Genomic DNA, 27174 nt, shown 5'->3' on the forward strand with positions numbered 1-27174 from the left:
CACCAATCACCAGCCCTATACCATTTGCCAAATGGGGGATGGACTTATTAGGTCCCTATACGACGGCACCAGGTGGATTGCGTTATGTGATAGTTGCCGTCGACTATTTCACCAAATGGGTAGAAGCTGAAGCTTTGAAAAACACTAAGGCTCAAGATGTGAGTGCATTCATCTGGAAAAACATCATCACAAGATTTGGCGTGCCTCAGTCTATAGTCTTTGACAACGGGCCGCAATTCAAGACGCCCAAATTGGAAGATTGGTTGGCTGACCATGGTATCACAACATGTTTTGCATCAGTGGGACGCCCCCAAGCTAACGGACAAGTAGAAGCATTCAACAAAATCATCTCTGAAGGGATGAAAAAGAAGCTTGATGAGGCGAAAGGGTTATGGGCCGACGAGTTACCCAATGTTCTATGGTCTATACGGACCACGGAAAAAAACTCCACAGGAGAAACACCATTCTTGCTAGCTTATGGAGCTGAAGCCGTCCTACCCATTGAAATGTGTGAACCAACTCTGCGCGTCATGTTATTTAATGAAGACGCCAATTGGGAAATGATGAAGGCGGCCCTGGATTTCTTGCCAGAAACAAGAGGAAACGCGGCTCTGCGGCAACAGCTATACAAACTCCGAATGACGAGGGAGTACAACAAAAGGGTTTCTAGAAGAATATTAAAATTCGGAGATTTTGTGCTTAGAAAGATGGAAGCCGTAGGACGCGCCAATGAACAAGGGAAACTCACTCCTACTTGGGAAGGTCCATATGAGATTTACGAGGAGGTTCGAGACGGAACATACCGGATCCAAGACATGCAGGGGCGTCCGATTTTGCGTACATGGAATGCGGATAACCTCAAGAAGTACTTTTTCTAGATTAACATTTATGTTATCTTGATTAAATGTTTTGTAAAGACATCCAAAACATAGACGCACCATGTAGCATGCTTTAACATTAAATGAAAAATTCCCTGCAAGCCGGCCTTGCTGGGAAACCTTTATGACAAATATGTTACCAAATCTCTTGGAGAAGTGCAAACTAACATTCTCTCAAGAATTAAAGACTAGTCGTCTAAAGGCCTAAGAAGTGGCCCAGATTAGCACCCTCACTAGGCTGATCACCTAGAACACAGGGGTCACACATTTCTCAAATAGCTATATAAAGTAGCTAAAGACCTCGGCAAAAAGACCGAGGCAAGCATTTGACGTCTCAATTTAGGGGTGTCAGCTATAAACATAGAATCAATCACAAGTAAACAAAGATGACAAAAGCTAAAGAGCAAAAAACGTTCAAAAGACGCCTAGTCATTCCAAAAAATTAGTCATAATTACAAAATTATGCACATGGTGCCACTAAGCAAGGCGTCACAAAAACAAGCCCAAAATAAATACAAGGCAAAATAAATGCACGGCGCCTAGAAGCCCTCATTCATCGTCATCGCTGGGAACAAACTCAGGGGTGTGTCCTTCCTTCTGAGCCTTCTCCACCTCAATTTGATAGGTGAGGAACTTCTCAAACCAGCTGAAGGGGCGTTCACTGGCAAATTCGGCATTCCATGCAAGCTCCATGCCCCTTCGAGTTGATTTCTCACATAGCATGACCGACTGGTCGAGAACACTCTTTGACGAGGCAACCTCCTTGCGAGCCGCCTCCAACTGGGCCTCCAACTCCTTAAACTGAGTCTCAAGACGAGAAAACTCAGCTTCCTTCTCCTTAATCTTCTCAGAAAGGTTCTCCATTTCAGAGAAGTTCTGATCGATTTGTAAAAGGCGGCCCGCGTTCTCAGCACGTTGGGAGGTCAGGGACTTGGTCACAGCGTCAATCTCCTCCTGCCTGTCAAAACGAAGTTTCTCCAGCTCAGCAAAATGCTGATCGCCGCATTGACTGGCCAGAAGACGGTGTCGAGCCTCCTCATGCACCAAAGCAGTGCGCTACTTCTTTAGCGAGTCCAGCAGGATAAACATCTGCACAAAACAGCAAGAGTAAAAAATAAAAGAAAAACGAGAATATATAAATAATGAAGGCATAATGAAACTCACATCCAATGCCGAGGAATACATGGCGGCAAGCTGATTCTCGGCCGCCTCAGGAAGGGTCTCAGCATACTTGGGAGGAATGGCATTGCGCATCAAAGTCATTATCCTCCTCCGGTCATGAGAGTTGAACCCGCCTGAAGAAGGGATCTGATCCAATTCAACATCAATGTCTTTCTGAGGGTCGGGCATTTCTATGGGAAAAACAACGGCCTTAGAATCTCTGGGAGAGACTATAGAACTGCTAGACGAGGAACGGCAGGTGGTTACGATGTTGGAGTAAAACTTACCCCCAGAATTCCTAGCCCTTTCCGCCGCCTTCAGAGGAATATTCTGGCGGACGGCTTCAGCAATTCCTTCAAGAGGATCAGCCGCCGCTCCAGCTTTCCGAGAGCTAGGAGAAGCAGATGCAGCCTTAGGGACAGCAAACACCTTGGATGCCTTCGAAGCCGTTGACTTGAAGACGGGTTTCCCTGTGTCGCCAGCCCTGCGCTTGGAAGAAGGTGTCGCGTCCATGACCGCCTTCCTCGAACTCTAAAGAAACAAAAACACATAAGTTGCAAACATCAATGGAAATCACATACTTAGGAAGGCTTGAACAATACCTTCTCCTCAGCAGGAGGATGAACCATCTGCTCTGGGACGGCTTGCTCAGCCGCCTTCTGACGCTGCCAAACCTCAAAGGTGTTGGCGTCAAGTACCTTTGCCAGCCAGGACGGCATATCCACCCGGCCTTTGGATGCATCATCCAGCTTCTCCATGGCCTCGTCTGAAAATCAAATAAAGACATTAGTAGAGTAAAGCTTTGATAAAACAGTGAGAGATCTGAAGTATAGATACATTACCTCTCGGCATATACCGATATACGGATACAAGCCCACAACCGAGAGGAAAACGGGATCGGCCAGTTGATCCAAATGAGGCAACCACCCCTCGGGTATGTAAGCCGTCTTGTCCTTAACTATGAGCGGCTTGGCCTTGAACAAAGACGAGACCCGATTCCAGAGAGCGGCGGAGACCGGAGGAAAAGAGCCGCTCTTTTCAACAAAATTGGGCTTAAGAGTCCAACGTCTCATCCGCTCGCACATCTCCAAGTTGGTGGTTTTGATAACCACCCACTTCTTTCTCCAGTGATGCCACTTGGACGCCTTGCCCATCACCATCCGATAAGCGCCCTTGTAAGTAAGAATCAGCCAACCCGCGGCAGCTTTGGAAACTTGAGACATGGAGGCGATCCTCAGGAATGCTGGGAAGGAGGGAGTAATACCCTCAAGATCACAACGGGGAATATAACCAAACACGCCAGCCCAAGAGTTGGGAGACATTTGGTTCAGACCAATGTTGAAGCCGTCCAACAACTCCACCACAAAAGGGTGAGGAGGGAATCTCATGCCGAGCTTCAGAAAGGAGCTGTACACGGCAAACTCCCCTTCCACTAGTCCAAAGCTGGTGCAGTCCATGCTAGCCGGCATGCAGAACTTATACTCTGAACCCAGATTTAGAGACCTCCCATAATCCCTACCCTTGACGGTGAGGAAAGTCAGCCATGGCTAAAGTGGGAAAATCTCGCTGGGGTGGAGGTGACCCTCCTCTCCACCTGACGTGCCCGCCGGCGCGACATCGACGCTTTGAGGGGACGTCCTCCTCCATGGGAGAAGAAGATTCTCCTTCGAATTCTGGATCATCTTCTATTCGCACCATGATACCCTGCACAGGCTGAAGACTTGGCTCAAGAAGAGGGGCATTACTTGAAAAGGGAAGACGTCAAAAGGGCAGGTTGCCGCCCTCAGTTTTGACGTAGCCCTCACATCGATAAGAAAAGAGAATTGAGAAGGACCAAAATCAACAAACAAATTTTTCCAAAGCAAGCATTACCTGATAGATCGAAGAGAGTTTTTGAAGAAACTTGATGAAGAACTGCAAGAACAGGACTTTGAAGATTGTGGCGGCGCTATAGTGGCTCCTGGTGGATGTTAGACGCCGGAAATCGCCTTCTCCTATGGCTCTCAAATGATCACTAGAAATGAGGGGAAAAATCACTCGAAATGGTCACTTATTTATAGAGGGGTAAGAAATGATTACCCCTGCCACGCGTCGTCACCTCATTGAACACTCCAAGAGCAGTGAAAACTAACGTCCATTTTCACCCCTCATGAGGGGCAAATTATGTGGGCTTAATAGTTGCCACCTTAAGGCCCAAGGAGGTCATAATGACTAGGAAAACGAATCCATGGCTCGAGCCCAAGAAGCAGGCCTGGACCTGGGTATTCAGGGAAACCAAGGGAACAACCTTAGTTAAGAAAGCCCACAATTTCTGGCCCAACTTGCTAAAAGGCCTTTTAGCAAGAGGACACGTGTCCCCTATCCAACGGAGCACGCAACTCACAGATAGGGATGAGGGATCATTTCCCCAAAAACCCTAACTCTATAAATAGGGCTCAGATCCCAAGGTAAAATCAATCAATTCATTCCCACCAACTTAGCAGTAACTTCGCTCTGCCCTCTCTCTACAAATTATTTCTCTCTCTAGCTTATACTTACTTAAGCATCGGAGGGAATATTCCTACGGGAATATTCTTGTCTTGCAGGTTGCCAGAAGTTCGTGCCAGGTCATACTTGATACGAGGAACGCGTGACACGTCATCACCGTAAAAGATCCCACAACAAATATCGTCATCATCATCATTTTCTTAATCTTCATAATCTGGGATCTCATCTGGAGCACAAAGAGCTGAAGAAACCTCATTTGCATCTTCTTGCAGAAAGTCTAAGTCAACCGGAGCATCAATCACAGACCTTGCCTTAGTTTTAAACACAGCCCACCATTGGGCTTTATCCCTCTTCAAACTGGGGTAATGTGCAAAGTATACTTGACTAACTTGGTAAGACAATACAAACGGGTCATACTTCGGGTATCTCTTAGAATGATTAGCCTCAACAAGTTTGTATTGTTCATGAATGTTCATACCCTTCACGGAATCCATCCAGCTGCACTTAAACAAGATTGTCTTGTACTCTTGAAGCTTACCACAATAAGAAACTTCAACCACCTCCTCCAAAATTCCAAAGTAGTCAACTTCATCAGGACTTTGTACACACACTCCAGAATTCATAGTTGACTTGTGTTTGCCGTAGTCATGAGTTTGAAAATTATATCAATTCACATAGAACCGACTCCATGTCCTAACTTGTCTAGAGGGGCCCATCGCAAACGCCCGTGTCACATCATTAGGACTCAACGACCGGAGAACCTAATTCGTAGAATTAGTCAATAATTTTTTTTTCTTTCAATGACTAGTGTAAGTAATATTGTATATGAATAAAAGCAAAATACAATTAATCTCACATGTCACTTAAACCATCCAGGGAACTGGGCTTCGCATTTACTCCAAATATCCTCCATTACTATGTGAGAATGAGTTTGGAGAATGTGCTCCTCAAATTTCCTATGGTAATTAAGGAAATAAAGGTTAAATACGTCGTTAGAAGAGTTTACAATAATTAAATTATAGTTTATTACCTTTCATATTCACCTTAAGATACCACTGTTTGCAAGCACATAAAGATGTGCTCGATCATACTCCATGTCTTGCAAGAAGCGCAAACGGCCATTAGTAGGTGCACGACCACAATCAACCCTGAACATCTCGGGGATATTAACGTCATGTTGGTTCTCAACAACCGAATGGACGTTTCTTCCTAGATCCCTTGCTTTGGTGTCAACCTCAGGTTGAAAATAGTGGGAACAAAAGTTCGAAATCTCTTCCATTAGGTAAGCATTGCATATAGGCCTTCTACACGTGCCTTATTTCCAACCTTACGCTTCAAATGGTTAAGAAACCTATAAATTATGTAAGTGTGATTAATAGTTACTAGTAAACATATAAGATATTTAAAGTAATAATTTATTTACGCTTATTTGTATTACTTTGATTACCTTTCAAATGGGTACATCCACCTGTACTGGACGGGACCACCAACCTTTGCCTCATGTGGAAGATGAACTGGCAAGTGTTCCATTGAGATGAAAAATGCAGATGGAAAAATCTTCTCTATCTTGCACAAGATCTCAGCTATATTCTTATCCAAGCGATCTATGTCACTCACTTTGATAGTGGGGGCGCATAAGTCTCGGAAGAATTGACTAATCTCTGTAATTTCCTTCCAAACATGCAAGGGAAGCAACTCCTTCAAAGCAACTGGAAGTAACCTCTCCATGAAGACATGACAATCGTGGCTCTTCATTCCATACAGCTTGCATGATTGAAGATTAACACACCTGCTCAAGTTTGAAGCATAAGCATCCGGGAATTTCAAGTCTCGGACCCATTCACATAACACCTTCTTTTGAGCCTTGTCAAGTGCAAAAGGTGCTTTGGGCATGGTTTGATTTCCATTTTCAAGCTCTAACTGCCGAAGTTAACAATACTTAGCCATATCTTTCCTTGCACTAGTGGTGTCCGAGGTGCTGCCTTTCACATCCATCACAGTGTTTATGAGTTGGTCAAAAAAGTTCTTTTCAATGTGCATGACATCCAAGTTGTGACGAAGAAGCAAATCCTTCCAATATGGGAGTTCCCATAGAATACTTTATTTGAACCAACCCTTTTTGGAACTCTTCAACTTCTTAAGAGCTTCAGGACCATCAGTTGCTTTAGGCAAGTCCTTCACACATTGCCACAATTCTTCTCCACACATTATATGCGGACCCATGCCATTTTCAACTTTGTTTTTGCACAAAGTTGTTTTATTCTTTCGAAAAGGGTGGTCATGTGGAAGGAATTCATGTTCAAGCCAAAATTCCTTGCTTTTATCCATACAATAAGGGCAAGCCTTCTTTCTAGCAGTGGACCATCCAGATAGCATGCCATATGCAGGGAAATTACTAATAGTCCACAAAAGGGATGCGCGGAGGTTGAAATTCTGCTTGCTTGAGATGTCATAAGTCATAGCCCCAACCTCCCATAACTATTTCAACTCTTCAATGAGTGGTTGCATGTACACATCCAAGTTTCCTTTAGGATTTTTAGGACCGGGAACGAGCAAAGAAAGGAACATGAATGGTCTCTTCATACACATCGATGGAGGCAAGTTGTATGGTGTAAGAATAACTGGCCAACATGAATATTGGGATCCAAATTTACCATGGGGGGAAAATCCATCCGTGCACAAACCAAGCCTGACATTTCGTGGCTCTGATGCGAAATTAGGAAAGGTTGTATCCAAGTGCTTCCACGCTTCACTATCACTAGGATGTGCGAAGGTGTTTTGAACTCGGGGATTCTTGGCATGCCAAGTCATATCCTCCAAAATGTTCTTGGTAGCATACAACCTTTGCAACCTCGGTGTGATTGGAAAATAAATTAGAACTTTTGCTGGAATAAGCTTGCCCTTTGCATTCTTCTTATACCGATCACTTCCGCATACTCTACATTTATCTAACTGTGCATCGCCTTTCTAGAAGAGCAAACAACCTTTAGGGCATGTGTGGATCCTCTCATGATCGTTCCAAGCCCTCAAGAACCTTCTTTGTGCTATTGAAAGTTCTACCCATTTGGTTGTTATTTGGAATCGCATCATTCAACAAAGATGCAAACCCATCCACACACCTGTGTTTTAAGTTGAATTCACATTTCAAACTTGCAATTCTTGATGCCATCTCCAACACAGAGAGTTTTCTCCCTTCATATAATGGATCTCCAGCTGCCTTTAGAAGGTCTATAAACTTCTTAGCTTCATCATTTGGTTCTTCTTCAACTGAATTACCCTCTTCATTCAACAAATGCTCTTGATTATTTCCAAGAGCATCAATAACCATATCCCAATATTGATTTGGCTGAACGCGCGAGGACTCTACTAAGCTTTTCCCCTTGACATATCCTTTGATAGTAATTACGAACAAACCCCTCCTTGTACAAATGTACTCTAACTGTTTCAGTATCATGGAAATGTCTGTTATCACACAAGGGGCATGGGCATCTTATTTTGTCACCATCATTGCATGTTGGATGCTCTTTGCAAAACTCAATGAACTCACCAACCCCCTTGAGAAAGTCGGGCTTAAGATTGCGCCCGTCGAGTCTATCATACATCCAACTGCGCTCTCTTCTTTTCATGATACCAAGTTCTACACATCTCACAAAAAACATGTTACTAACCAATCTCTACACATCTCACACTAATCATGTTACTAACGCTCGAAGTTTTCTAAATAAACACTCGAATAATTGTTATTATTAATTATATAAAAATCAATAATTATTAATGATATAAAGTTAAATAATTTATTAATGATATAAGGATCAATAATTTATTTAAACACACTTATAAATTATATAAAGATCAATAATTTACTTATAATTATATAAAGATCAATAATTACTTAAACACAAGCCAATAAGAATAAAAATCAAATATAAATAATAAAACAAGAGTAATTATCATTGTGGTTAGGAATCTAATTTTAAATATCACTAACATAATAATGATATAGAACAAATTTTGAAACAGTAAGCATTTCATTCACATTTTTACATTATTTTACCCATTTTTAAGCCCATAATAAGTCATTAATTCAACATATCTAAGAGTTCACACAGAAAGATATTTTACCCATTTTTAAGCAATTGACCCATTTTTACAAACTTATTTTCCAACATAATAAGTCATTAATTCAACAAAATTAGAAGAGAAAAAAAGGTTATTCACAGATTTCACAGAGAAAAACTACATTTGATATAAACAACAAAGTTAGGGTTTGAAAAATTGAAGCATTATATCATGAAAATTAAGAACAAAGGTTACCTGGGTTGGGAATTCGTCGACGGGTGTGCGGCTGACTAGGTAGTCCGGTCCTGCTAGGTGGTCCGGCTGGGTGGAGGCTTGCTCCAACGCGCGCAGCTGGGCTGGGAAGGACTTTGCGCGGCTGGGAGGGAGACGGCGTCGGCGGGTTGTTGGGGTGGGAGGTGCGTAGTTGCCGGCAGGTGGGAGGTGCGTCGTCGCCGGCAGGAGAGATACGATGTCGTCGCCCAGCCCAAATCGCAGGCTGGGTGTGTCGGTTTTTTGGTTTTCTTTGAAATGTAGAATTGAATGAAGTTGGTCGCAAATTGTACTCAAGCTTTTTTTTTCTTTAAAGAATTAACGACCGCTTATATGGTTGGAGATATTAAATAGGCGGTAATTAAAATTTTGAATGAGTTTTGGAAATAGTCGGATTTTTACCAACCGCTCTTTAGTCGGAATACAAGAAAAAGCAGTCGATAAATTACCGACTACTTTAAAAGTGGTGGGTAAACTTAAAATTTTGCGACCGTTCTATTTTCGGTAAATTACCCACTGGTTTATTTCCGGTCGATAATTTTTTTTTTACTGACTAATTTTATGGCGGTCGGTAAATGCAGTTGGTAATCAAGCGCTTTCTTGTAGTGTGTTCTTTTCAAATTGCAATGTTCTTTTTAATTAAAAGAACAAATTGCACTTTCTAAAACAATATAGATCTGGTTTTAAGTCTAACATCATTAACACATTTAAATCTTCTTTCTTTAACTTAGAATACAGTTTTAGAAACAACGTACATAGATTTGGTTTTAAGTCCAACAATTAAATCAACGTCGTTTCATCTTCTTTTCTTAATAGAACACATGATGCATGGGAAAAGAACAAATAATATTTATAAAAGAACATAAATCTACTTTTAAGTCCATCAAAATCGTGTTTTGTTCTTTTTCTAATATTTACGTTGCTTATGTTCTTTTTTAAATTAGTTTTTTTTGTTCTTTTTAAATTGTCAACTTTTTTATAATTAGAACACTAAATGGATTGAAAAGAACAAATACAACTAATAAAAGAACATAGATCTGTTGTTCTTTTCATCGATTTCATTCTGTTGTTATGTTTGATAAGGCAAAATAAAATGTTAATCTTTTTCATGTGTTTTGTTCTTTTTTCCTTTATTTGTTGTCGTTTTATTTTTTAATTTTGAGTTTTCATTTTCTTTTGGTCTTTGTGTTTTATAAAAAAATTGTTGTTGTTGTTGTTCTTTTCTTAATTATTTTGTGTTCTTTTTAACTTTTTTATCGTTCTTTTATAATATTATCGATACTTGATTTTTTTTTGTTGCATTAATTTTCACATGATGTTCTTTTTGGAAAATAGTTGTTCTTTTTATAGTTTATCAGAAAAGAGAATATGTTCCATTCATTTTTGTACATTTTCTTTGGGTTTTTTTTTTAATATTGGTGTTCTTTTTGAGTTTTGGTTAATGTTCTTTTCGTTTAGTCTATTATGTTCTTTTTGTTTAGTTTATTACGTTCTATTTCGAGTTTTTGCGTTATTTTTTATTTTTTGCGTTTTGTTTTAATATTTTTGCATTTTGGTGCAGGTACACAGTGGTCTATGTGCACGCCCTGCACCATCCGCACGTTGGTTGTGAGGTTGAATTTGACCCCACTTAAAAATTGATTTGTGTGTTTTTCTGTTATAAAATATGAACATTTTATATAGTTATTTTATAAAAGTTTGACCATTTACACCTATTTAAATTACCAAAAAATATTTTGCACCCACTAAGCGTTGGATTTGGAAAAATGCTACATGTACACCTATTGTACAAGATTCTCTTATACACCACCATTAATTTGTTGACACATAATCAAACCCACTAAAAAATGAGAATGAAAGACAATAAATATGTCATTTCAACCAATAGAAAAGCATGGTGTACAAGATGCCTTATACACCTAATGTACATGTAGTAAGACCCTTGGATTTGCGATTTAGGTAGCTTCAGGTTCATGAAATCATCATTTATATCCTTAGCTTCAACATGACAACATTATTACGTACGTTATGTATGATAATAGTGTAAGTGTAGTCCATACTCAAACGACAAACAAGATATTGGAGTTGATATCAAGCCTCTTACAATGTACTCCTTTCCTTGTGTTCCAACATCATTTTTGTATAAGTCTTTCCACATGTATATACTTCCTCCGTCTTTTAATACTTGCAACGTTTGTTAATTTCACGCATGTCAATGCATAACTTTGATCATTTATATCTTAAATTCTCTTTATGCAAAAATTATAAAAAGTTGATATTTTGAAAATACACATCGAGACGAATCTAACAAGATCCCACATGACTATGTGTTATCTTATACAAAAAATACTACGAATAGTCAAAGTAGATTATATGAATAGTGGCAAAAGTCCAAACGTTACGAGTATTAAAAGATGGAGGAAGTATAAGTTATAACGTGTATTTGTCTAGGAATACAAACAATTATCACATACGTAATATGTGGTATTACATTATTGGACAATCAATGAAAAACAAGTCATCGCGTATAGGATAAGAGATCAAAATCAAGTAGGCATGGCAAATCTGACATGAATTTCATACGAAATTAAATGACCAAATATTGAGTTGGATTAGGAGTTGAAATGGGACGGGGAATTTCCAACAAAATGGTGTTTTCTCTTACTTACATGTACTTCTCTGTATAGTATAAGCGCTTATCGGTATCCAAGGGTTCTCTTTGTTCAACTTATTTTGACTTATTTCATACATAAAAACTTAAAAATAAGTTTTTTCAAACGTAGTACATTTTTACAGACAATTTTTTTTTTTCAGGTAATAAATAATTTCAGATATGTTAAGTATATACAAAATAAGTTGAATACAATATAACCTAACTTTTGTTATATCTTTTCATTTAAAAAAAACAAAATACTCATATAATTTAATTTAATTACTCTGTCTGATTTTCTTTTTCTTTCATTACAATTAAATATATATTCTAAATCTTTCCAAAATATATGAATAACATAGTCACGTGAGGTCTTGTTTGATTATCCCGATGAGTAATTAACTATCAAAATTTTACACATTTAATCTAATATATATAGGAGGCATATTTGCTGAAATATTTGAGCGCCACGTAGGAAATCAAATGCTTTCGGCCAATGAAAATTTTTTCTAATTTATTTTTGAATTTTAAAAATCAAGTGATACGTAGATAATTAATTAGGTGCCACATAGATATTTTAATTAATTAATTACTAATATGTACAACCCCATCCCAAATAGAACACTCTAATAATTAAAAAAATCTAAAATTAAATTCATCCAAAATCAAACACAGATCTAATATGAAATTCAATCCAAAATCAAATATTTAAGCAATATTAGAGCGCCATGTAGGAAATCTAATGGTTTCGGCCAATGAAAAATAAGATTTCGAAATTATTTTTGAATTAAAAAAGTCGAGTGCCGTGTAAATAAACAATTAGGTGTCACATACATATTTTTATTAATTAATTATTAATATGCAATTTCATCCAAAATCAAACACTCTAATAATTGAAAAATAAATCTAAAATGAAATTAAACTAAACTAATCTAATATACTTCTAAATTCAATCCAAAATCAAAAACTAATCTAATCTACTCCCTCCGTTCTCGAATATTAGTCTCTTTTAGAATCTTGACACTATTCACATTTGAAGAGATTCTTATAATTTTTTCCAATACATACTTCAAAATATATTCATGTGGGATCTTGTTTTGTTCATCTCATTGTATAGTTTAACAATATCAATATATGTCTTAAATGTACGTATTTTGAGATATTTACGTTTAAATATTAAGTTGAAACGGGTAAAAAAGTCAAAAGGAGACTAATATTTAAGAACGGAAGGAGTAATATACTTCTAAATTCAATCCAAAATCATAATCTAATACACAATATATCAGTTGGTATATATATGAAATTTTTTTAACTGTTTTTAATACAAACCGTGCATCGCACGGGCTAAAATCTAGTAACATGTATTAGAGATACTAATGAATAATGATCTCTATTATATAAGTGAAGTGATGAGATTATTTTAGTAAATCCACTTTTGATATCCCCTTAAATTACTAAAATACCCTACACACTTATAGAATAGAGAATATAATGACAACATATCCAATATGAAAAGCCCAAAGAAGCATTTTAATCAATCTAGTCCCTTAAACACAAATATAACAACACAAATATAACTAACTAGCTAATAGAAAAAATGGGTTAACAAATGTGGCAAAACAAAAAAGGGGAAGAACTTTTAGGATTAGTTCCATAAATAAAAATAAAATAATAAATAAGTTTATACATTTGTCGTGAAATTTCTATTGATGTTTAGCTTACACAGAACTCATGGGTACTGCAATTTTACGTAACTTTTTATTTGTATTCCGTAATATGTACAACAAAGTGGCTGTAGTTTAGTGGTTAGAATTCCACGTTGTGGCCGTGGAGACCTGGGCTCGAATCCCAGCAGCCACACCTCTTTTATTCCTTTTTTGTCCTTCCTACACAGCTAAAAATCAAGTTTTAATCTACTTTTTGTTCGAATTTGTTCACCTTTCCAGGATCTTCAGGCTAGATAAGTTCTCTTTAGATTGCTTAACACCTGTTTTTTTGCATGTTTAAGAAATTAGTTTGACATCTGTCGTCCTTTTGGTTTTGTTACTTGTAATTTCTTTGTTTATTGTTAAACTTCTGTCCTTTTCCCACTAAACTCTAGAATAATTGTTGTTTTAGTTTCTTATAATCTCTCTAACTCTTTAGGATAATTCCTCTGTTCTTTTACCTTCTCTGTTTCTTTGTCTCTTTCAATCTATTTTCTTTATTATCTTTTCTGAATCTTTCAAAATATTTTTCTTTATTCTTCTCTTAGTCTCACTCAAATTACTCTTCTTTATTCACGGTCTCTGTTTACTTCCATCTCCAAAGTGTCATTTTCTTTGTTTAGTAATGAATCAATTGCATCCTTAGCAAATTCATAGGATGGGTCCTCTTGTAGTCCCTCCTGTTGATTTTCATATGGGAGAAATAAATTGGGATAAGTCAGTTGTGGGTCACTTCTTTGATACCAATCCCCCAAGTCAGTCCATGGTTCAACACTTGGTGGATTCTAGATGGGTGAAGCGAGAGACAATAACATTCCACCGTACTGGGGATTTCTATGTTTTTGTTTGCTCCCACCAAGCTGATGTTGAGGCCATAATAGAACTACATACGATCATAATTGATGGCAGAGTAATCACTTTTCGTAGAGGAAGTGTGAGCACAATTTTGCGCAACATCAACTTCTCGAAGGCCTGGTTGTGGATTCGTGTAGTAGGGCTTCCACTTGGTTTGCTCGATGCTGAATGGGCTCTTCAATGTTTCAACCTCATTGGCTTCGTTGAAGCGGTGGAACTTAATGGTGATATTCTACCCTCAAACCAAGAATTTAGAGCAAAGGTATGGCTTGATTTAACGAAACCTTTAATACCGGGTTGCTTTGTGTCTGTTCCGGGGGGTCAATTTGTTTGGGTCTACTTTTGTTATGAGGGAGTTTATAAATTTTGTAAGAAATGTGGATTAGTTGGGCATTATTCGTGTAATTGTGATTTTACTGCTTATCATGCTTTTCGTAAGATTACCAATAGAATGGAGGGGTTCGAGGCTGCTGGGTTTTCAGTGATTCATGGTCCTATGGAAACACCTCTTTATTCGAATATGATTGAAGGATTACCTGATAAGTACAGGTGTCGTAATGTTCGGGTAGATTTGTTTTTACTTGGGTTAGATGCAGAGTTAGGAGAAGAGGCAGATGATGAGAGGGGGGGGGGGACCTGATGTAGGGGATGATAATGATTATGTTAGTAATTCATCAGGGGATAGTGGGAATGATATCAATGATGGTGGGGGTGGTAATCTGCTTAATATGGTTCACAAGAATGGAGAGTTTAATGGGGCGTAGGGGGATTTTCAGAATAGGAGCAATGATGGGGGGAATGCAATGAATTTTGGGGTGGCTCAAAATGGACATGTTGAAGATGGTATCATTCATGTGGTGTCTGATATTTCAGAAGATAGTTTATCAGCTAGTTCTGCTACGGAATCTTATGTTAGTGCAGAATCAAACTCGGCTGAAGCTGGAGAAGGTCCTGCAATAGATAATGCAGCGTTTCTAGGGGAAGAATCAGACCCTCAAACTCCAGAAAATTATCACCATCCTGTCAGGTTTAATGAAGGCGGACATATTTTACCTCAAAATACTTCAACTTTCCCTGGAGACCCCTATCATTCATATTATCCATCTCAACAGCAAGCCTTCAACCCGAGGTTTCATATGAGAGCTCCATCGTTGTGTAGTGACAGTAGTGGTAGTAATCTTTCTGAGGCTGGTTTGGAAGGTAATTTAGGTAGGTTTCAATCAAGTATAAGATTGACTTTCGAAGCTGGGGAACCTTCTAATGTTCGGCAGCAACTACCTATGACTAATCAGACAGGTATTTATGCTACTAAAGATACAAGTTTGCAGCATTCTGGTACTTTTGTTGAGGGGAGACCTCAAGTGCTTAGAGATAATGTTTTTAGTTCGATTCCAATTGTGCAACCAGGTTTGCTTGGTTCATGGCCCAGACCTTTTGTTGAGTTGCAGCAAACAGTTAATGAATTGGCAAATATGGATATTTATTCTGCAGGGAAATTTGGTGACTCTGATCGTGCACGAATGTATATTCCATCCCGTGGTTTCTCAGACACATTAGCAAGAAGAACTACTCATGTGCAGCCACCTCCAAATTTAAACATTCCAGGAACCTCAACTGGCATAAATGATCTGTATGGGTTGACTAGGGGTACTTCAGATCCTTCAACTCCTGTTATTTTTAAGCAGTATTCTCCAGGTGTTAATAAGGACGCCCAAGATGTTAATCAAGTGTCTACTCCCATGTTGTTTAAAGCTTCACCAACAGCTATGATTGTGTCAAAAAAAAGGAAGCAACCACTCACCTTTACGCGATCACGTTCTTATGATTCGAAGGCCCATTTTGGTTACTCTGGTTCCAGTTGGTCTCATAAAAGGCATAAAAGCTTTGATGATCTGAATAATCTTGCTGATGTTGATCCAGTTTCAGTGAAACAACTTTCAGCTATGTTGCAGAATGATTTTGTTAGGATTAACAACAGGCTTGGTGAACTTGGCCAGAAGCGTCGCTTTGATTTTAATTCAACCTCTCCTTCTAAAAAAGCCAAGCCAACCTTATCCTTGTCTGAAACTAAAGCGGAGGCCTTGCCTTCTACCAAAAAATGAAAGCTGTTCTTTGGAACTGTAGGGGTGTTAATGAGCCTGACTCACCCAAGTTACCCTACATTTTGTGGCTTTTGCGTACTTACAATCCTAGTTTTTTGTTTCTTTCAGAAACTAAAATGAATGTACTTAATGTAGTAGATAAGATGAAGTTGTGCAACCCCTCCTTTAGTTGTGGAGTAGATCCAGTAGGGACAAGTGGTGGCTTGGCAGTTTTTGGTTGGAGTCCTTTTGTCATTACTTGTGTAGTTAGTAGTACTAACTTTGTACTTTGTAAAGTTGAAGAATCTAGTGATATTTTCTACTACGTGCTGTTCTTTTACGGTGCTCCAATAGTTGAAGATAGACCTTTAATTTGGGAACAACTTTTAAGTTTACTTCGTTTATACCCAAAATGTGTTTTGTTAGGGGATTTTAATCAAATTGAGACCCTAAGTGATAAGCTTGGAGGTTCGAATTTCATTCGTGGGTGGGATGATTTTGTTAGCTGGAGGTTTAATAGTCAGCTCCTTGATGTTCCTTTCTCTGGACCTAGGTTTACCTGGACTAATAAAAGAGACGGTTCGGCTTTAATTTTAGAAAGGCTAGACCGAGGGTATATGTCTAATGAGTGGTTCATTTCCTTTTCTGACATTCATATTTTAAACCTTCCATTGGTTGCCTCAGATCATGCGGCAATTATTTTTTCAAATGACTCTACGGTTCTGAGAAAAATAGACCCTACCAAATTGAAAATTGGTGTCTTCAATTTGTAGAAGTGTGTGACATGATCAATAACAATTGGAGGAATCCATTCCAGGGCTCACCTATGTATGTTTTATCTAGGAGAGTAGTGTCAATTCGATTGAAAATTAAGCGATGGTGTTTGCTTAATAAGAAATTATGGGGGGTTAATTGGAGGTAAATGAATGAAACTCTTTCAAGTGAAGGTTCTGTGGTGGGGAACTTAAGTGAGGCAAGGGTTTACATTGATAAAGTTGATCAAGCGTTTTCGCAGGCTTCGTTGAAGGTTAAATTCTGGAAACAACGTTTGAAAGAGCAATGGTTAAAGGAAGGAGATATTCCATTTAAACTAATGTATACTAAGGTCAAAATGAGACAAAAGAAGAATGTGATCCTCACTCTTAAGAATCAAGATGGTGATTTGGTAGAGGGACAAGATCACGTAAAAGGTCTTCTGGTTGATTCTCTAAAACAAATCTTTCATTCGAATGATGCAATAGTTCACAATGACGAACTAGACATGGTTATTCAAGAACTAGGTCTTCGACAAATCTCACAAGGCCAGGCTGCTATGCTTGACAGACCTTTTACGGATGGTGATATAAGGTCTGCAATGTTTGATATTGGAAACTCTAAATCGCCTGGTCCTGATGGTTTTTCAGCAGCTTTTTTCAAACTCTATTGGGATAAGGTAGGGAGGTCTGTCTGTGATGCGGTTAAGAGTTTCTTTACTTCTGGTTATCTATTAAAAGAATGGAACCACTCTATTTTGGTTATGATTCCAAAAAAAGATCTCCCGGAAGAAGTAGGGCATCTGAGACCCATAAGCATTTGCAATACAATTTATAAATGCGCTTCAAAATGCTTGGTTACAAGAATGAAGTCCATTCTTCCTTCAATAATCTCCCCGGCCCAACATGCTTTCATTTCGGAAAGATTCATGACATACAATATTTTGGCTAGTCATGAGATTATTGATAAGATTAATCATCGTCGGCGAGGGTCTGGATACCTTGCCACGGTTAAGATTGATATGAGTAAAGCGTATGATAGGTTCACTGGATATTTCTGATGAAAGTTTTAAGGGCGTATGGTTTTCCTTGGCGCTGGATCCAATTGATACATCAATGTATATCTACAGTCTCTTACAAAGTCCTAATCAACGAAGATACTTCAGAACAGTTTAAGCCTAAGTGTGGTTTACGGCAGGGAGATCCTTTGTCTCCCTTTCTGTTTTTATTCTGCATGGATATACTGTCTCGAATGTAACAAATGGGGAATAATCTTAATCGGTTTCAAGGAATCCGAATCTCAAGGGGTTACCCTCAAGTGTCCCACTTGTTCTTGGCTGACGATGCTCTTTTGTTTTTCAAAGCTATAGAGGCAAGTTGTTCTCAGGTTAAAAATATCATTGGTAGGTTCTGTGCAATTTCGGGACAGCAACTGAATCTGCAGAAATCTCATTTCAAAGTTAGCCCAAATACACCCATCGAGATGCAGGGAAAATTCAGGGATACGTTTCAGATGGATTTGGTTCCCGCTCTGTCTTCGCATTTGGGAGTTCCTATTGATTTGGTAGGTCCTAAGCGCTCTAATTTCCAATTCATTATTGACAAGATTGCCACCAAGATTATTTCCTGGAATTCAGTTCCTTTGTCTCAATCTCAGAAGCTAATCTTAATAAATACAGTCCTCGTTGCTATGGCCTCTCATGTTCTTTCCTGTATGGAGGTTCCAAGATCGATTGTATCTAAAGTAGATTCTATGTTAGTGCATTTCTTCTGGGCCAATAGAGGGAATTCAGGCATGCATTGGGTTAACAAAAATATAATGCAGCTACCAAAAGGTCTGGGAGGTTTAGGAATAAGAGGGATGGCTTATTTGAACAAGGCTCTTTTAATGAAACAAGCGTGGCGTTTGTTTAACAACCCACAATGCATGTTAGATGGGATTTGTGGGAGGAAATTCCCATTTCCCTTACAGACTGGAGTACTAGCCAGGTTAGAAGGGAAAAAATTCTCTTGGGGTATGCGTGGACTTTGTAGGGCCAGTAATTTACTCCTTAGAGGGTGTGACTGGAAAATTGATAATGGTCGTCGGGTTATCGCAGGAAATAATAGATGGATTTTAGGGAAAACCCTCGTGTTTAATTCAGAAGTTACTCTTCTAAATGCAAGGACCTGGAAGGTTAGCCATTTCATTTCACCTTCAGGTAATAGTTGGAATCATTCCAGGGTCAAAGATAGTTTTGAGTTTGAAGATGCGCGTCGAATTATGGGTATGGAACTTCCTTTAACGGATTGTGAAGATTTCTTGTACTGGAGCTATCACAAATCTGGTAAGTTTACTGTTAAATCTGCTTATGCAATGTTGATAAAGGGAGATGTGGCAGTTGCCTACAATAGAGCTCCCACGGATTTCTATAAGAATTTTTGGTCATTAAAGATTCCACCAAAATGGAAGTTATTTATCTGGAAACTTCTCCATAATGGAATTGCGACAAAACTCAACCTGCAATCTAGAGGTATTCAAATGGGAGTTGAATGTGATTTCTGTGCTAGTGGGGAAGAGGATATTCAGCACATTTTTCGCTTTTGTACGATAGCACAAGAAGTTTGGAAGAATGGAATACTTGCTATCCATTTAGAAATCAATGAAACTATTTCCTTCACGGATTGGTTTCTGTTCTATATCCGGCAATTTCAACGCCAGGATGGGAAAAACAATGCTAGGAATATCTATTTTATTAGCACTTTATGGGCACTGTGGTTGTCTAGGAACAACCGAGTTTTTAGGAATGAGGTCACCACATTGGCTTCCGTGTTCGCTTTGATCAAGGATGGTCTGGACAAGCATGAGGTATTTATTACTAATTTCGGTACCTCTCTGCAATTTCTTCACCCTCCAGAAGATGAGCCACTTATTCCTCCGGGGTTTTTTAGAATTGTTTTTACCCCTTCTGCTATTGAGGGTTCGGCAGCGAGGATTCAAGTGGATGGTTCTTGGCATAAGAATAACCACAATGCAGGTATGGGTTGGGTTTGGGAGAATAGCTTAAGGGCTGGTAATTTAATAATGGGCGGTGCCTCCTCAGGGACGACGGAAACTCCTTTACATGCTGAGGCTTTGGCGTGCCTCTATGGTATGAAGTGGGCTCGACAGGCTAGTATGGACAGGGTTACAATTCTTACAGACTCCCAGCAGCTGGTGCAAATGCTTGTGAAGGAAGACACACAGGACATACATATTCGCTGGATCTTAGAAGATATCAAGAGCCTAGGAAAGGCTTTCTCTTGGCCCAGCGTTCTCAAAGTGGAGCGACAGCGGGTGGAACAAGCTCATGATCTCGCAACTGGAGCATCTCGACATTTAATTTGCTTTTCTAATTTTCCGTAATTTTGTTTAGTTAGCACTTGTCAAAAAAATAAATAATAAATAAAGTCCTAAACATGGCTCTGTAAGTTCTTGCTTATTAGTAAATCCACTTTTGGTGTTCCTCTTGGATTACTGAAATACCTCCACAATTACAAATAGATAATATAATGACAACCTATCCAATAGGAAAGCCCAGAGAAGCATTTTAATCAATCTATAAATTCTTACCATTTTAATCAATCTGTTTATATGCATCCGGCTAAATCTAAAAAAAAAATTTAAAAAAATTAGACGAGGCATAAACACTAGCTGAGTTGAGCATTCTCTTAATATTGCATATAATTGGGCATAAATTTGGTGCAAGAAGTTAGAACCGCCCAAATAATTAATAGTATTGCTGACATTTACGAACATCCAAAAAAAACTTGAGAAAAGGACTGCACCTTTATCAACACTAAAGAGTTGCTTGTACAGTCCGATATAAAAGCTGGACCAGCAGTCTATTGATGAAGTTTCAGTTTTCCTGAAATCTTTATGTGAAGTTGCAAAATTTATTTGGCTTTGGTCCCGGGTTATAGACTGTTTTCCTGAAATCTTTATGTGATGTTTCAGTCTACCTCTTAATCTATTATAGAGTGTTTACAGTTCACTAGTAGTTCCGTTTCATCTGCTTTGGACGACAATGTCAAACAAAATGACAAGTCAGCTAGTTAGATGCAAGTTTGGAAGCACTGAAATACAAATGTTGGTTACAAGATTAATTAGAATGAACAAGGATGTAATAAAATATGAATACACAAGAGCCAGCATGGAAGGTGAACCAATACTACATATAGGTATGTTGCGCTATTCCATACCCAAAGAGACTCAACCCACGTCCAAAAACCACCAACATCGATATTGCTGAATCCTTCTGACAAGCCTTGTATCGCAAAGAAAGTAAGTGGCGGAAACAACAACAGTCCTAAGACTATATTACAAGCTATTCTGGAGAAAGCTTTCAGGGTCAAGTCTTGCATATCTAGTTTTAAGGGGTGAGCCATCAAACAGAATGGCACTAATAACAATGCCCCTATTTCTGCTGCTGCAAAGTTCACTACTGACATCAGAGACAACCCAATAAAAGCAGCTGCTATCATCACTGACTTTAACACACCCCATTCTTGTTTATGCTTATGCTTATGCAGCTCAGATGACTTGAAGCTGGAATAAGGAGACCCGAAAACCTGGTAACAGATATTAAGGCTAACTAATGACAGCAATATCCAGGAAACACCACAAGAAAATGACGTCCCGTTGGGTATTTGACAAATGAAATATGGAAGTGATGCTACAACCACTCCCCATATGTGAATAACAAACACAGATTTCGCTGCTTGAAGCCATCTCCATGAACTTTTTTTATTACATTTATTCATCGAGCTACTACCACTTGCACAAGACTTTATTATATCAGACTTCGGAACACCATCAGAATAAAGGGACGCAGCAACCACGGGTAAGGGTGCAATAAGGAGTGCAAAAGCGATCATGTAAACTCCTACTGAAACAAACTTGCTCGGCCCAGTTAGAAGGTAGAGAAAAAATGATTGGTGAAATTTTTCAAGGAGGTTGTTTACTGATCTAATAGTGCCTTCGATCAACCTGTGTTAAGAAACAAGACAGTAAGAAATTAAAGCAACAACATTTTCCCAAATCCCTCTTAAATTTCAACTCAACAGTCACTGCTAAAGATTTAAAATTTAGCCTTATCAAATAATTTCATTTTCTGTTCATTGACCACAGCAGAATCTAGATTTTCAATTATATTTCTTATCAAACAGTCAAATATGTGATGCAATTGCATTCCTATGCTATTTTATGTTGCCGACTTTACTAAATCATTTTTGGGATTAGAAAACAAAAGCAGATAAACTAGATATTCAGTTAGGACCTATTCCAGAAATTTCTTTATTTTAGATTGTTTCCTATTTTTGTTAGGCATCTAATACTATAAATACTCATATAAATTATGTAATACATTGAGTATGATTACCAGATCAGATTATCATTGCCAGTTTGCTTGGTTCTATTCCTTCATTTTTTTTAAGAGTGGAGTGAATTTAAAGAGACCCTGCATTAGTGAGTGTAAGTTTTATCTCTAGAATTGTCTAATTAGGCAAGTGAAACATTCTTAAACATCCGATACCCAGAATCCCAGATCTGAATTTCAGATGAGTGAAGCCTAGATAGTAAGATTGATTTCACATTCTACTGTACATCATTCTAAAAAAAAGGTGGCGTCACCAACTCCGTTGTCCGCATTTTTGTGTATCCTGTACATCAGTTTCCTTAATACCGCTGGCCAAAGCAAGAGAATAGTACACTATAAGATCTTATCAACATATATTTGCTTTTCTTAATGACACACAACAGAAGGGATAGGAGAGGAAGTGAAGAAGAGAAAAATGAACACAAAAAGCTCAGCATGTAGCTTCAACAAGGAACAAGCTAGTCAAATTCAGTTTCAGGTGAAGACAAAAGTTGATTAAAACTGCTAATGACTAATCTGTGCTGCTCAATCAGGAACTTAATCTCAAGCCTATGTGTAGCAACTTAATCTCAAGCCTATGTGTAGCAACTTAATCTCCAATGACCAAAGCAGAAACGATGTCCCTGGAGCCAATTCTTCAAGAGGGTGTACAAGACATTGTCTTTTTTAGGTATCATTTCATTTTACATGCAAACTTCCTACCATGGACCTATAAAACTAGCAAGACAGTCAGAATGGTTATCCAGTTATTCAATGTCGGCAATGGCACAAATGTTCAATGCGAGAACTAAAAGGGGCTAGAAACACTTGAACTTCTGTGTGGGAGCTTAACCTCCTCTGGCTACAGCTCAAATGCTCGACTAGGTTCATGCCTTTCAGAAGTTTATTCAGGATACAAATTAAAGTAACATGCAACCACATGCCAAGGACTTTTGGGTCCTCAGCTTTATGAACTGGCTAGCCCTATAAAGCTGCAGTCCAGGTTCAGAGACATGATTTGTACACCTTTACTATAGCTTCGCAGTGACGAATTGCTTGTTGAATCACATTCCTCTCTGGGCGCTAGGCGCTCTCGTGGTTCGCGGGAAGGAAAAAGGACGAGTTTTGTTAGGACTCATTTTTAGTTTGTCGGATTTTGGAGGTTCATTGATCAGGGCTTAACGGAAGAACTTTCTAAGTTTATCGGGAATGGCACAATTGTCCTACACAGGACACTATAGAGAGAATTATGAGGCATCTGGCAATTTGTTTCTAATATATGTAGTACCAATTAAAAAATTTAACGGGCCTGGTCTAAATTAGTTGTCAGCCAGAACACACCATAAAAGTAAGAACATTTGACTCATATGGAAATAGGACAACTGAATCTTTTGGGGAAAACATAATAGAATTTAGGCAAAGAGTTGAAGAAATACATTACCGGCCACTGCGTAATAGAAATTCACTTCGCTTGGCCTTGTTATATGGTGAGGCTTTGGAAGAAATTGCCAATGTCACAGCATCAACTTGGTAATCACGGAAAGCACCATGAGAACCGGTTGGAACGCCCAACGCCTAATTAAAATAATGATAAAACAGAAAGAGAAGATAAGTAACAAGAGCAGTAAGTAAAAAATAAAGAATGACAAATGATCAGTCTACTTGACACGCTAACAGACACACACACACACACACACACACACACAAAACAAATAGCCAGTGACACGTAGAAGAAGAAAGAAAGAACCAAAATGAGGATGAAATGAAGATCAAGAGTCACCTCACCTGAGCATACAATGAACTAGCAAGAGTAGCAGTGCCTTCAACGTATTCGCTTTCAGGAATACCAAATCCCCACTGGGGATTTAAGCTTCTAGCCAGGTTTCCTAGAAACTCAATTGTTCCGCCAATCATCTTCAGACATTTTGACTCCAATAAGGACCAAAGTTTCCCCACCCTTACATGCAGACCCTGACGATGTACTGCCAGATAATTCACAACATTAATGAGATCAAGATTTGGCATTTGGCCATTGGATGCCTCAGCATAGATACTAAGACTTTCCTGAGAATCTTTGTTTACGTTAACTTTAATCACCAGAGCAGCAGCCATTGTTCCAGCACGTCTAAGGCCCTCAAATGATTCTGCACCTACAACATGATTCTCCTCAATTTCCTGATGAGGATTTTTAGCAGAGCACATATTAGTGTGTGTTTTATCTGTGCTGTAAAATGTTGGGGCATAATATTCTCTCAACCACGCAGCAACAGCTTCATGTTCGCCGTATCGAGAATCTGCAGCAAGCCAAATAATGTCCTTTGCCAGCCAGGTAACTTGCGTTAGCAAAGAGAAAACAGAGTATGCTACACCTAACGATAAAGCTTCACCATTATCGGGATTCACAGCATTATAAGCAGTCACCAAGATAATAGCTTCTTTTCCGTCGCCATGTGGAGCCCTAACTATACCAACAGTACTAATAGCTGGACTTGCACAGGTAGCATTTTCTTGATTCGAGTCACTGTCATGACTAGAAAAGAAATGAAGAGGATGAAACTTATTTGGCCGAGGATAGAACTGGAACTGACTAACTTCAGCACCCAAGTCTCCCACACGCTTCATTAGAATCCTTGGAATTTCACTGAAATGAAATATTCGGTGGAAACATCAAATAACAAAGCACGTCAACAAATCATACAGTAGAAGTGAAAGGATTCAAGGAAAAACCATGCTAGTTCTTTCTATCCAAATGTAGTCCTTAGACCAAAGGCCTCACAATCGACTAAATGAAATGCCTTAAAACCCAAGGCAAGAGTGATACTTCGTATCAGAAAAGCGCAACCAAAGGCATATAATAATCTGTTTCAACTCTATTTACAAAATAAAGCCTCAGTCAGCTGCAGTGACAGAAAGCTAGACGCTCAAATCAATTTCGGGCATGCAGACTCCCGTGCTTGGAAAGGGGTTAAGAATGTAGAAACTTGTGATAGATGAGATGAATATGAAAGGAAATATTGGAACAATGACATTCTGTTGTATATTCTTGGGCCTAACCTTACCTTTCAAGTTCTCAGCAGGTTTAGTTGTAAATAATAGTTGAGATTTGGTATTGACTAAACATTGAAATAGAAGAACTGACTGTTTCAGGTTCAGATTAAGTATATAGCATAAATGTACAATGGCATTTAGAGGACACATACATGCCTGCAGTATCGCCTTCCAAGCTCAAGCTCATTATCTCCGCAACAAGCTTGTCAGCATCTAAGACATCATTAGCAGACAGCATGGGATTGGCAGAACCTATGACATAAATAGACACTCCTTAGTTAATGAATTAACTTATCTTAACAAAACAGTTCATCCGAGATTATTAAAAGAGCAAGTTAAAAGTATTTTTCAAGCAAGATATGTTCCACGTTTACTCCGTATAATGTTAACATGAACTCATTCATTAACAAAATAAAGAAATTATTGCTGCACAAATCATATCTCTCAGAGGTACATCATTCATAATTCCGAATTCTTGAGAACCATAAATGTTACTAGTTTCTACACATTCAATGAAATGGCGTATGCCTTCCAGCAATCACTGGCTCACTGCACAGGGAAAATACCCATTTCTAGCAATATGATGGGATCCAAAAGGTAAAAAACTAATCCCGAAAAATCAAAATTTTAGCGTGCTTCAGCAATTCAAATAACACACATCTAACAAATATGAGCATTGAACACAATCGACACTCAATCAAAGTAATCTCCCCAAAAAATACCAACAAACCAGATCATCCAAACAAACAAAACCCCAATTCAAATATTTGGAGACTTGATAAATAAGATTCACCTGGCATGAGTGCATTCTCTGATATGTAAGTATTTTTGGCAAGAACAGGCAAGAGTAAAAGGGCAATAACTCCAGCAATACAGCACAGAAAACTGCAAAAAAAATATATATATATATCTGTCAAATAGAGAAAAGTTAAACTGGGGTTTTCAAAAATCTAAAGTTGAGCATAACCCAGATTGAAATTACTAGCATAACGATGCAGAGTACCTGACAAGAACACGATGAGACATGAGAAGAAGCACAATGCGCACAAGCGGGCGAGGCTTCTTCTTGGGCGACCCAGACTCTGGATTACTCTCCATTTCTTTCCAATCAAACTTCTGAAGAGACAAATCCTAATTGACTATCGAGGATCAGAGACAACGAAGCATATAATGAGGAACTTCTTCATTGATCATCCATTTGGGCTCTTTTTCTCCCCAAACCCTTCGAGTTTGCTATGGAAAAATTATTTACTCGGTAATTTTTAGTGAATAAACTATAAATATTCTCAAAATAAAAAATAATTAATGATGGATAAATTTGTTATTACTTATTCGGTGTCTTACTTATTAAAACAAATAAGGGCACATACATGAAAGTATTTTCAATCTCATTCACCACTTGCATCAAGCATAAATTTATCTCACCCGCCTTCACTTCGATAGTAATATCCACTTAATACTCGCACAGTCTCCCCGCCAACTCATTACCCGATCACTTATCACCTATATAGACCATTTACTTTATTGAGTTAGGGATGACTTTGAGGCGGGGTTTGGCCTGCACACCCGCACCCGCACCAGCCTACAATTCTCATCTTCATCCCCTCCATCTACGATAGGAACGATACCCACCCCTCCCAACCGCAGTCTGGTATAAAATAAAATTCATCCCTCTTCATCACCTCCCTTTCCTGTGTATCCACACCCGTGCGATGCACATTTTTAGATTAATTTTGAATGAAAACTAAATTATAGTTATCGGCAATTAAAATTAATACATGATAGATATGTTATTGCCCCGTTCAGTCACTTATTTTATTTTTTATTTTTTATTTTTTTTTAAAAACGACCA

At 38.5% G+C, this 27174-nt stretch overlaps 2 protein-coding genes and 1 non-coding gene across 4 annotated transcripts; 2 read left to right on the top strand and 1 right to left on the bottom strand.

Annotated features, from left to right (window-relative positions):
- Positions 1 to 13293: 13293 nt before the first annotated feature.
- Positions 13294 to 13365, top strand: TRNAH-GUG (transfer RNA histidin (anticodon GUG)). The gene has a single exon. It is a non-coding gene; the product is annotated as a tRNA-His (tRNA).
- Positions 13366 to 14843: 1478 nt separating this feature from the next.
- On the top strand, positions 14844 to 16472 carry LOC110802891 (uncharacterized). The gene is made up of 2 exons (XM_022008346.2): positions 14844 to 15362; positions 15474 to 16472. The coding sequence occupies exons 1-2, from the start codon at positions 14870 to 14872 to the stop codon at positions 16166 to 16168; spliced, it is 1188 nt and encodes a 395-aa protein (XP_021864038.2). The 5' UTR covers positions 14844 to 14869; the 3' UTR covers positions 16169 to 16472.
- A 4476-nt stretch (positions 16473 to 20948) lies between these two features.
- LOC110802887 (uncharacterized) lies at positions 20949 to 26570 on the bottom strand. Of its 2 annotated transcripts, XM_022008342.2 has the most exons (6): positions 26326 to 26570; positions 26116 to 26207; positions 25475 to 25574; positions 24060 to 24915; positions 23716 to 23849; positions 20949 to 21907 (listed from the first exon to the last, which is right to left on the bottom strand). In XM_022008342.2, the coding sequence occupies exons 1-6, from the start codon at positions 26418 to 26420 to the stop codon at positions 21025 to 21027; spliced, it is 2160 nt and encodes a 719-aa protein (XP_021864034.1). In that variant the 5' UTR covers positions 26421 to 26570; the 3' UTR covers positions 20949 to 21024. The 2 variants fall into 2 exon arrangements, with proteins under 2 accessions (XP_021864034.1, XP_021864035.1); XM_022008343.2 differs by lacking the exon at positions 26326 to 26570 and having other exon boundaries at positions 25479 to 25574; positions 26116 to 26131.
- Positions 26571 to 27174: the final 604 nt, after the last annotated feature.

This window comes from Spinacia oleracea, chromosome 4 (genome assembly GCF_020520425.1).
Source record: "Spinacia oleracea cultivar Varoflay chromosome 4, BTI_SOV_V1, whole genome shotgun sequence".
Classification (NCBI taxonomy): domain Eukaryota; kingdom Viridiplantae; phylum Streptophyta; class Magnoliopsida; order Caryophyllales; family Amaranthaceae; genus Spinacia; species Spinacia oleracea.

What these genes read in the sequence shown, in the direction of transcription:
- LOC110802891 (XM_022008346.2), top strand. Translation starts at nt 14,870, where the DNA reads ATGAATTTTGGGGTGGCTCAAAATGGACATGTTGAAGATGGTATCATT. An exon ending in ACCTATGACTAATCAGACAG is followed by an intron (nt 15,363 to 15,473) that starts GTATTTATGCTA and finishes TTGTGCAACCAG; the next exon opens with GTTTGCTTGGTTCATGGCCC.
- LOC110802887 (XM_022008342.2), bottom strand. Translation starts at nt 26,420, where the DNA reads ATGGAGAGTAATCCAGAGTCTGGGTCGCCCAAGAAGAAGCCTCGCCCG. An exon ending in AGAGAATGCACTCATGCCAG is followed by an intron (nt 25,575 to 26,115) that starts GTGAATCTTATT and finishes TTTATGTCATAG; the next exon opens with GTTCTGCCAATCCCATGCTG. An exon ending in TTTCTATTACGCAGTGGCCG is followed by an intron (nt 21,908 to 23,715) that starts GTAATGTATTTC and finishes TTCTTAACACAG; the next exon opens with GTTGATCGAAGGCACTATTA.